The sequence below is a fragment of the Molothrus ater genome, chromosome Z, assembly GCF_012460135.2.
Source record: "Molothrus ater isolate BHLD 08-10-18 breed brown headed cowbird chromosome Z, BPBGC_Mater_1.1, whole genome shotgun sequence".
NCBI lineage: Eukaryota > Metazoa > Chordata > Aves > Passeriformes > Icteridae > Molothrus > Molothrus ater.
In genome coordinates, this window is record NC_050511.2 from 39,860,560 (window position 1) to 39,872,760 (window position 12,201).

The following is a 12,201-nucleotide window of genomic DNA, read 5'->3' on the forward strand; positions in this document are numbered from 1 at the left end:
AAAGGCAAAAAGAAATTCTCACTGAGGACATCCAAACAATGGTAGAAGCTGCCCAGAGAAGCAGTGCAGGTTCCATCCTTGGGTGCTTCAAACACCAGCTTGACAAAGCACTGAGAGACCAGTGATCTCAACTCATGGCTAATCCTGCTATAAGCAGGAGACCTCTGTAGGTCCTATCACTCTGAATTAATACTGTAATACTATATCATAGTATTATGATATGTAGGACAAATGATCAGTTCACAATCAGATGTCAGACAAGCAAAGTGAAAGAACCCAATGGGATTTTTAAGTCTTATGAATTTTCATAAGAAAATTAGAATGCAGTGCTGAAACACACATCTGTTAACAAATCTTCCAGGCATGATTACTCTGACAAGACAGAGATGACACAAAAATAAATACATACTAATTCATATGTTTTTATCAATGTGCTTTACTGAGGGTGCTTAAAAGTATAAAGCAGTACATTACTGGTATTTCTCTTACTCATATAAACTGAAGAAATTTGAAAACCAAACATGACATCATATGATGAAGGAGGAAAATCACATAAAGAACAAAAATATTTCTAAATACTGTATCTATTATATTTAAATATAATAATTATTATAGATAACAGGTAAGTTCATGAAAACTCATAAGGTAATGTGATTTAAGAAAATTAACCTGAATATTGTAATAACTTACTCAACTGTATATCAAATATGGCCCATCCAACTCTTCAGCTGAGTTCTTTGGGTTTTTAATAGCATTTCTTCTCCTAATTCCTAATTTTTGATTACAAACAGCAGCAGACCTAAAATTTTGTCTAATACATTACTATTGAACATAAGCCAAACATGTTTTCTTTTCCATTGAGTAGGGAAATTATTAAAAACAGAAGTATCATCACAAATTTTCAATAAGGTGTCATTTTGCACAAACATATTCTTCTGGTTATTACATATATGTATTTAGAATGTAAGTCTAGTATCATTTTTAAATTTCTAAAATTTAACTTCTTACACATAGTGGAAAATTTGCATGTAGATATTGCACACACTGAATTATTCTCCTACAGTATCGTTTTCCTAGATGCATAAAAATTCAGAGGAGATAACATGTGCAATGTTTTGTGATGGATGCATACATAGCTAGTGAATGTATGTCCCCAAGACATGGTAACCATCTACCAATTCCCCCTCATGTAACAATTTATTCATAATTTAATTCCAGTTGGGTAAACCAAAATATCTGTTTAAAAACTATTATAACACTTTTTGTTCTCACTATTGACGTGTATAGTGAAAAATAAATTTTTATAACTTCAACGGTTTGCACTGGATGGTGGCGGGTTTTTTTCTAATTCCATAAAGAACTGGATGAGATTTTTAGAGAATTCTATCTTACGTTTGTAACAAATAACATTTCAAAGACATTGCAGAACAAATGCATCACTGTTTAGCAAAACTCTTTATTAGTTACTTACTATCACCACGACAAAGCAAAGGCCCCAGTTTGTAAGCAGCTTCTGAGTTTGGTCTGTCAGTATCTGTGATCACAATCTCAGTTACTGGTAGGTGGTCCTTGTAGGAGAGGAAGCCAGTATCATTTGTCCTGAAAAGATAAAATGAAAGCCACATCTCTCCTAAATGTTTCCAATAAATATTTCATTATCATTGACACCCTCCCGAGAAAAAGGAAAGAAACTTAAAAAAACTGAAAAAGGCTGCCTAAATATGTATGTGTGTATAATGTGTTTGTTCATGTGTGATACAAAAAACTGTATATAGAAACATATGCTTTGGAGTTGACATTGGGCTCATTTGACAGGACTAAAAGAATTTCATTGGAAGTAGGTAGTCTTATGGTTGTGACCATAAAACAAGTGTGAGAAAAGTCCTTTTGAATAAATGGGCACCTCACTAGCTGCCTAAGACAATGAATTTGCTCAAGTCAAATTTGAAAACGAGTTTTATGTTGCTGAGGACATACTGTATCTGTAATTTATTCCATCATCAATCTGGAATATTTAATGGCTTAATATAACTTTCAAGTAAGTCTAATTTTTTTTTCCAACCTTGACAAAAGTTAAAAAAAATCAAATAGAAAAGTATAAAGTCATGCTGACTACAGGAAAAACAGTATATGCTACAAATATGAAACTTGCAGAAAAGAAAATATGCAACTTTGCACTCTGAACACACATCTAGTACTTGTAATATTAGACCTAGTTTTTAAAATCTTTGTTGACTTAGTGCCGGAAATGAATTTTTAAATTTCATAAGCATCAGTTTTGGCCCTAAAATTCCTTTCCCTAAATCCCTGGAAATGCTCAGTTACTCAGGTCTAGTAGGGAAAATTCAATCTGTCCATTCAGTCCATTCATGGTTGAATCTCCCCTTTAAGGGCAAAGCAAATAGTTCAGAATAAACAGCAGAAACTCCTCATGCTGAATAAAATTATTGACTTTCTCCTCCCCTCCCCTCTTCCTTTCCTATCATCATCATCATCATCATCATCATCATCATCATCATCATCATCATCATCATCATCATCATCATCATCCTTCTTCTGCATACAATTTCTGTTTATCTGTTTTGGAGCACAGTGCAAACAAATGGACATTTTTTTAGCAAACTATTGTGCTTAACTGAGGAATGCAAAACATGGGGTTTTTTAAATGTTAATTTTTCATGAAGTGAGATATTGCAGGTTCCTAATTTAGAACTAAAAGAAAATCCCTCAAAACATCAGAAGTGTTTCCTCCAGTAAAATGATGCTGTAAACAAAAGGAACCTGAATATAAATTAACTTCTGTGGAGAGGATTTCCAATTTTTAAATTTTTAGGACCAGATTTAAAAAAAAAATAAAATTCTGTTCTTGAGTTCTACAGGCTTAAAGCTTTTGATTAGACAAATAAGGAGTTTAGAGTTAAATCTATGTCCAACGCATGAAATAGATTGATTTCACTATAAAAGCAGACTGTCAAAACCTATGTTTCAAAACCATGGTGTTCTCTGTGCTTAAAATGTATCTCAAACAAGCAGAGCTTCTGCCTACTTTTTCCACCAGTGAACAGTATCTAGTCAACTGATCCAAAACAGTTGTCTCTAGGAAACCAAATACAACATTAATCACAAGTACCAAAATTAGTGTACATATAACCCCTGTAACACTGGAGTCACTGGGAAAAATCTCTACTTATAAGTGTCAAAAATGGATACAAACAGAAATACAAACCCAGAGTCATCTTACTTTCAATTTAATACACTCATAAACATCTAAGCAACTTACTGGAAGTGGACATACATGTGAAGACATGCACATAAGCCTCACATCTATTGTATTTACAAATATATTGCCATTAAAAATTAATGTATATATGTGAGCATGGATTGAATGCATGACAAAACTGAGCAATAATATTTTACATGTCTGAGAAATGGTGCTAATTTTTTTCTCAAAATGCATTCACCTTTATAATAACATTATAATAACACCTTATTTTTGTGTTAGAAATTATAATCTTAATAACACCTTATTTTTGTGTTAGAAATTAATATTATTTTTATTTTCATACAGCATAATAATAGGGAAATTCTTAGTGATATATGTGTTTCTTTAATCTCTTTTTTGGAATAAATGTCACAGATATCACCCTGTGAATTTTACTGCAATAGGAAATTCTTTTCTCCAGAAATCTTTGAAGCTTGTGAAGAATTGTTCTTTGATTAACTCTTTCTTGTACTTTCCTTTCTGTCTGTTGAATTCCCTGCTCATGTTGAGGGAACAAGCATTTTCCAACCCAACTTAGTAGTTGCTCCTTTAAAGGAAGGGTGGCCCTTCAGAAGAAAAAAATTATGCATTGCTTGATTTTGCATACATCAAGTTGTTTCTAAGTTCCTAATCTTCTTTACATTTTCCCACTTTCAAAAAAAAAAAGATGTTGATGCATTTTTTAAAATGCATATATTAATGTACTCACTGAACTTTATTTATTTAAGTAAATGAACTTCATAATTTTAAGACCATAAAAGTTTCTTTAACAGAAGAGCTTTCATTTGAAAAGTCCCTCCACATTATCAAATCCTGTGCTGCATTGGAGCTATTGTTGAGAAAGTTGTATCTGATCCTACTAAATGAAAAGTAAGGTTCAGATCTGACATAGTAACAAGAACTCATTTATTATATTATTTATTTGAAAGTTATTGTAAATGACACCAGAGAATTTTAGGCACAAACAGAAGATGTACATCCTAGAAATCCATTTATTCTCTTTGAATAGGACTCCATATGACTGCTTTGCTTCATTCATAGCAAGAGTTATTAATTTTCTTTATCTATGTTGTAGATGAAAAAGATAAAGGATGTAAAAAGTCTAAACCTCAAAGTGTAATTATAAATTATGCTAAGAATTAACTTTTTTAACAGAATGTTTTAAGTTTAATTATGTTCAGTAATCTAAAACTAACTTAAGTTATGCTAAAGAACTATTGTCTTAATATATTACATGCAATAATACTAAAGACTAGAAAGTATCTGTAAAATTAAAACTTCCCCAAAATTTACAGTGAAAGAATTAGCAAGAATACTTAATATGTATAGCAATAACTTTGTGAAAAATTATGTTCTATAGCAAAGAATTAGATGACACTATGGCAACTTAGATTTCCAACTGCCTTGGTGTTATAAATGTGCTAAGGCCTGTATATTTTCTTTATTTACTTTTAACAAAAAAGTATTGTGAATAATGAACAGTAAAAAGTCACCATTCATCCCTGTCCGCATCACAGTTGCAGTAATGCTGGGAATCAATGCAGCTTCCCTCCAGTCCACAAGCACATTTTTGTACAGCAGGCAAGGAACCTCCCCAGTAAGTATGAGTTTCATTGGTTCTTCCAATCCACCAGCTCAGTGGCATTCCATCTAAAAAGGTTAGAGAAAATCAATGCCCAGTCTTGTCTCCTACTTCTCTCAGCTTTCCCATCCAAATAGTTTTCCAAAAGTTTAAGAAGACAAAAAAAACCTGCTCAAATCCAACACCTTTAAATGACCAGGAAAAAATAAATTTCCACCTTTACTTGATAAGTAATTTTTCATTTTAATACTTCATTATCACATACCAAGTGATTGTCACAGATTTTTGCTTGCATTAGTAGAAAAGGGAACTCACAGTACCTAGTTCAGCCAGCCGTGATATTAGAATAATTTATCTTAGGCAGTCAATTTATATAATTCATTTTAAAATGGTCCATGAAAGTGGAGACATAATCATCCTAAAAATCAGGATAGTTTATATTCCCCAGTAAAGATCAATTTCAGATGTTGGAACCACCAGAAATAGAATAAGGGAAGTCACAGAAACGGCCTCATCCCACTACCAAGAGTACTACAGAGCACTACTACCAATATCTGTGATGAGCTTTGAGTAGCTGAGTAGTGGTGTTAATCAGAAACACCCAAAGACAGCTGTTTGGTCGTGGACAGCAGATTCAGAATTTAGATACTCAGAGACAACAGAAATCATGTTAATGGTGATCCCATAAGTAAATTGGTGTATCTGACGAGGAGAAGTGAAGTTGTCCAGGAGTATCACATCTCTCGGTGGTGCACTATCACATCTCTCAAGTCAGCATTGTTTGTAGTAAAATGATTAAATTTAGTTTCTTTAATGAAAGTACTTTAATGAAAGTACAGTACTGCAGAATAAGCTTAAAGATATTGCCAAGCAAGTATAGCAACAGAAGAAATATCTGCAGAACACATGATAGCTAAATGATATGAAGCAAAAAGATAAACCATCTCAAATGAGATGGAAGAAGGGTGATGCATGCATGAAAGTCAAGGCATGAGAAGCAATCAAGTACTGTTAAACTACAGAATTTCTTATAGATGCTTTTTTTTTTTGCTTCTGCTGGAGCTCCATTTTCAGCACCCGGCCCCCATGAAGAAGCTGGAATTTATTCTAGTCTCAACTTTGCTTACAAGCACCACTGCTTATTAAACCTCACTGTTAGATAAGACCTCTGTTACACTGACAATCTTTCAGATCGTGAACATATTGACTGCATTCATTACCACACAACTGTCAGCCCAGCAGGCCAAAAAACAGTATGAGCAGTTTTTCGAAAAGTCAAGCTTGCATAATGGCATCAATGTCCAATATCAGTGTTTGCGTTTGCAAACCATCACAGGAGGAAGAAAACCCAGAGACCATGTATAAATAATTTATCAGACAACACTTTAAAAAGGTTCTAGCAACTAAGATTGTAAAAAGCAGAATATTTCTGCTGCTTTAACAGCATGCCTTAGGTTTATACTGTAGTCATGAATTAGCATTCCCAACGTTTCACTGGGGACATTGAAGTATGTTTAAAAGCTGGTCTCAGTTATTTGTTCATACAGCAGAGTGAGGAGAGAGTATTTACTGAAATGCTGCAAGTTCATACTGATTAGCACAGATTTTTTTTTACTGCCTTGGCAGAAAGTACTGCCTGGGCAAAATAAAGCCATTAATTAAAGTGGTTAGAGATTTCTTCGTAATGATCACATAAATGTATTAAGCAATGGCTTCTTTAATGAGATCATTTGCAAATGCTATCCAGGTTGATAGAATACAATGCATTCCTAAAATACAGTCAGTTTAAAATTACTAGGTGGATTGTATGCTCCAAAAAATATATTATGTAACCATCATCAAATTTTCTATTTCTCAGGCATACCTAGTGAAGATTGTAAACAGTAGAAATGAGAGTGATTAAACTCTGTTTAAAAAAAGAATTATTTTAGAAAATTTGTAGAGGTCTCATATCAGTCTCTTTCACATCTATTTATTCTTAGCATTCAAAACTAAACTTTAAATTACTTACCATATCTGATTGCACACTTCTAAAACATTTATTTTAACACATTTATATGCATATTATAAACATGCAGCTATATGCACTATAAACAGCATAACAACATAGATAGTGAATTATTTTAGCACATTTACATGCAGTCTCCCTGGACAAAAAAAAAAAAAAAGTCTTTATACTTTCTGCTTGAGGCAAACCAGGCTTGTGAACATCTAAACATAGCTTTAATTTGGAGCCCACAGCAAAAAGAAGGCTCATCAGGACACCTTAAGCAGCAGGTTCACTTTTTTTGCTGTGGAGGTGTTTTCAAACAGATATTCTTCCAAGAGCAAACACCAGCCTAAGAAGTCCAGAGATACCCATGCCATAATTAGTGAGAAATAATGTATAAGGAAAGAGCTTAGACCTAGAACCAGAGAGGGTTTCACGCAGAGGCATTCTCTCTGCTTAGTAGGAAAGAATGTCAACTAATAAATTTTTAACATTTTAAGAGTTTCTGGTGCACAAGCCAAAAAATTTCATTAAGTTTTTCAAAAGAAAGTAAACAATGAAGATTTTACCTCCACATTATTTGGAGCACTTAGATGTTCAGAGTAAGGTCTTTTAACACCAGCTCTGTGTCAATAAAGTTAAAATTTAAATAGACTACATAACTTCGCTTTATTTTAAGTAGATAAGATCTTCCGTTATTTCTTAAGGCAATTATAATTTTGTCAATAATCCACATTTTAACTACTGAGCTTTCTAAGAATGTTTATATTGGATAGTGGAAATTCAATGTTATTGATGCGTTTTGTCAAATACTCACAATATGCACATTAAGTGCACACATTAGCTTCTGCTGGTATCTACACACTAATTTGTGCTCATTTAAGAAAATATTTCCTCAGTAATAGTTTAATTCCTTATTTAAAATTAAAAATTCTTGGAAGACTAAACAAGAGGGGATCTTAATAACAATCTCTGTTAATTTAAAAGTCTTATGAGAGAAATTAACTTGTGAATTTAATTCTCGGAAAGAAAATCATTATAAATCGACATTTGCATTTTCCTGGTTCAAATATCTCTTGGCAATTCACAGAAATCTGAGAACTCCATATTTGAAGTAGTTCAAACTCCATAGTAGCAAAAAGCCATAGTCTTGTTAGAAATAAATAACTTTAGTAGCTAGCAAAATAAAAGCATGATGCAACATAATTAGGTTTGTCTGCTTTACTTACCTGACTTATCTAAAAGCCTTGACTTTTTGCAGTAGTAAGCAAGCTCCTGTTCACAGTGATCTGCAAGGTTTATTGTAGCCTGAAGCTGGTCTAGGCTGGCAGAATACTTGAAAAACACAGTGTGTGGGTTCTCTCGATTAGCACTTTTAACTCTGGTTAGGTTGGTGCTGTTATGCTGTATAATTGTCCACGTTGCATCTTTCACAACACATGTAAAAAGTAATAAAGAATCAGAGCATTGTGCAAGTTAGTAAGGCAAAGAGCATGCATGACGAAATCTGCCAAACTTCAGGATAACTTCTTTGATCACAGAAAGCCCTTTGGAGCCCATGAAACAGACATAAATCATTGAGCAAAAATGAAAACAATTATTCATAGGTAGATCACTGTGCCATGACTGTAACAGATATTCAGCTAGTTAGGATTATTCAATACAGAAAGAATATGTGATGACCCCCAAATATTTGTATCAGAAATAAAATATTGTTTACTCGGTAAATTGCAATGAAAGATTAGAAGAAAATAACCACTTTCCCTAAGCTTAAATACTGCATAAAATAACACTAACTCTATCCTAGAATCTACCTACATTAAATGCATCCTTATAGCTTGAATTAATTTATTCAGTAGGAGAAAATGGCCTACAGGCCTTTTCTTTAATACATAGAAGCAGAAGTTTCTTGCATATACTGTGTTTACTGTAAAACTAAGATTACATGAAGGTGAATTATTACTGCCACCTAAAATTAAATATAGTAATCATGGTGAAGGCTCATATCATTCTTCTGTTTCGTATTTTTGCCAAGATCCTTCACCTGTGAATAGGTTAAAAATGAGCTTATTCTGTTTCAACTCCCACTTTCAAAACCTGTAACTCTCATTCTCCTGACCAAAACCCCTTTCAAGGTAGGGGTGAGAAGGCTTCAGTTAAAGCCCATCTGGGACAGTCAAGTTTAGATTCATGGTCACTGTATTCTTGCATATTTATGGCCAGCTAATTAAAAAAAAAAAAAAAGAGAGAAATATTTTTTCCTAAATTTTCGTATTGACATAGTATTTCAGACATTCTAATAATAGTATTCTAACTACTAGACCTGTATTTTATATCATCAGGTGCCTATAGGCCACACAGGGCAGATCATATAAAATTATCCATGAAGAGGAAAGAATGATGGTCACTTAGAGATAAGTAATAGTCAGGAAATCTAAACGAAATATTTTGCATCTAATCATAAAATTTTATCAAGGATGTAATTGGACTGTCAAAAACCAGATAGCTAGAAAAACAAATTTAAATTTTGGTTCCTTGTGTGTTTTGGGTACTGTTTTCTATGTTTGTGGGGTTTTTTGGTAGACAGATACACATACAGACACAAATACATCTAAACATTACACTGAACATAAAAATGAAGACAAGGATTTTGGATATTCAACTCATTGTCACACTCACAAAATTACACAAAAAAGAAACACAGCTAACAGCAAAGTTTGTAGCATATTAATTGACAGTGTGGACTGTAGGCTTTTGATTCTGAAACTGACCTCCAAGAATAAATTCAGGAGATGGCACCTCCCTCCCAGCTGCCTGAAAATAGAGCCCCATGAATGTCAAAGACAAGGCAGTGCAGTAAGAAATGTGGGCATCTGCCTTTCCTGCCACTGGTGGGAAAAGGGAATACCAGTCATGAGGAAACTGGGAACAAAACAAATATAGAGGATTCGTCCTGTCAGAATGCATCTTGAGATGAAGAACTGATCAATGATGTTTGCTTAATGTGGTGAATAAGGAGTGACTGAGGAAAACAGGAACAGCTGTTCATGGACACACAAGAATAAATCAGACACTACACTGTACCTTGGAGAGTTATACCCACTTAGAAAAATTGTCATCTTTCTGCCATGATTCCTTGGTCTCTTTTAGTCTCACAGGACACTAGAATATTTCTTTTTAAGAGCCTGTGCCAATCTGAAACATGCCTATTGTGAGCAAGCATAGTTCGCTGTAGAAGTCGAAGTCAGGAGCTGGCACCATGAGACTAGGTAAAGTGCTCAAGTCAACATCAAAATCTTACTATAAGGGTTCTAAGTCAAGTTCTCAACACTTAGGGCATATCTAGCCCTAGCCAGTTCAAATCTTGCTCATTCATCTATTCTTTTAAACAGTTAAAACTGTGTAAAAATATTTTTTTTAATTTTAATTTTTAAATCTTTTTTTTTCAAACAAAACAATAAAATGTTCCAGTCATTTTGGCTGGAAAGCATTTCAAATAAAAGGAGCTAAGTAAACAGTAAAGGAGACAGCCATAAATCTGGCAATAATAAATTCCAAACAGCCATTTAAATTTAAGCTTTGTTGAAAGGACCTTTACCAATATACCATATACCATACAGAGATAACATTAACTGCTTTGTTAAAAAGCAGACCAACTGTTGCATTTGTATTCTCCAAAAGATCACCTTGCAGTTTGAAAGATGAAGTTTAATATCAACATTCCTCCCAACAAAGGCCAGATCTAAGTTAAAATTTTTCAGAAAGCTATCAGGGAAAGTCAGAAAATTTCTCATAAACATAACTTATTTCTCATTTTCCTAAGTATCCTCAAGAGGCTGCAACTTCAGTGAAAACAAAGCTGCTCCCCAAAAATGAACTAGCATGACATTGCCTCCATATGGAACACATGCCCCATTTATGCAAAGCATAACAGGAATGCTGTGTTAGCTTCACAGCCTGAATTCTGTTATAATTCTAATTTTTATACCTAATTATTTGCCCAATATCCTGAGCTAAGGAGTCGCCTACATTTTGTTGTTCATGTTTACATTAAATTCACAAACTGTAGAGACTTCTCACTTGATAAGTTGTGTTTCAATATAATGAGCATGCATACAGCCACAGCTGTAAGTTAAGGAAGTTTATCACCTCACCTGTCATATTGCAGTACACAAGAAATGGTCCCAGGGGGCCACTTCCATCTGAATCAATATTGTAAAAGCCTGAAGTGTTCCCTCTGTGCTTATAGGCTTCACATGATTGCTCATAGATGGCTGTAAAAGAACATATTCCATCACAAATGTAATGGCATGATTTTACATTTTATTCAAGCAATTTAAAAAAAAAAGTGCATGACCCTTGACATTGGGAAAAGAAGTTGGGTGTGTGCTGTCTGCTAAAGAATGAAGAAAAATTCATGCAATCAAAACTATGCCTTTATTAGAAATTGTTAAGCATATTTTATTTATCATGGAGATTACATGGTGCATTTTTAAGCATTTTATTCTCTATTTCCAGCTCAAAACCTCTGGGAGAAAAACATGAAATATGGGTGAGTAAATGGATGAAAAAATTCTGAAAAATGCTAGAATGCCAAGGGTATTACTTAGACTCTGGTAATCTGATTTTGAAGAAAACCCCATTAACTACCTCAGCCAAATCAGATTTTTGTTGCTGTTGTTGCAACATAAAGCAGAAGGTAAGCATTTTTTGGCTTTCACACTTCTTAAGTTTCTTCCCACTGTAAATGGAAAAGCAAGTGACTTGTCAGAGATTTCAGTAAAAGAACTAAATTAGCAAAGACAAAATGACAGCTTCTTGGTTCCCTGTCATGTATACTTTGTATCAGTCAAGACCTAAAAAAAAAAATCTGTGATACCTCTTCTATATGAAATATCTGAGAAGAAAAAGATATATGAGTCCACCTCTATAACTGGATCTCAGAAAACATGATGATAATGTCACAGCTGGACACATTAATCTAAATTCTCCTTTAACGATTATATTTCTTTTGAGCAGTCATAATGTTTTTATCTTTCATTTCAAAATTAAACAGCACTCTATCAGTTCTCAAAACTTTTAAAAATTCCGCCAAAAAGAATGAGCTGTTAGATTAATAATGAAAAGTACTTGTGAGTGCTATACTTTTTTTTAATAAGCTAAGTTTTAAAGAGTGTTATCTTTCTATTTTTTTGCCTGATGGTTACTGACATTATATGGCAACAACTATAAAAAGAGACAAACCATTCATTTTACTTACTCTATGAAATATCCATAATAAACAATTTTTGCAATTTTTAAACCCAATTTTATGGTTCCTTATAATAAATACTTTTAGCTAAATTTAGAAATGACAAAAGTTCAGTT

At 33.4% G+C, this 12,201-nt stretch overlaps 1 protein-coding gene across 2 annotated transcripts in view; it reads right to left on the bottom strand.

The window, feature by feature from the left end:
* CNTNAP4 (contactin associated protein family member 4) overlaps window positions 1–12,201 on the bottom strand; it is a 205,985-nt gene that overhangs the window by 35,698 nt on the left and 158,086 nt on the right. For both annotated transcript variants that reach the window (XM_036403163.2, XM_036403162.2), the window contains exons 12-15: window positions 10,989–11,108; window positions 8,064–8,261; window positions 4,756–4,912; window positions 1,472–1,599 (exon numbers count right to left, since the gene is read on the bottom strand). In XM_036403163.2, coding sequence (XP_036259056.1) covers window positions 1,472–1,599; window positions 4,756–4,912; window positions 8,064–8,261; window positions 10,989–11,108 — 603 coding nt within the window. The remainder of the gene's footprint in view (window positions 1–1,471; window positions 1,600–4,755; window positions 4,913–8,063; window positions 8,262–10,988; window positions 11,109–12,201) is intronic.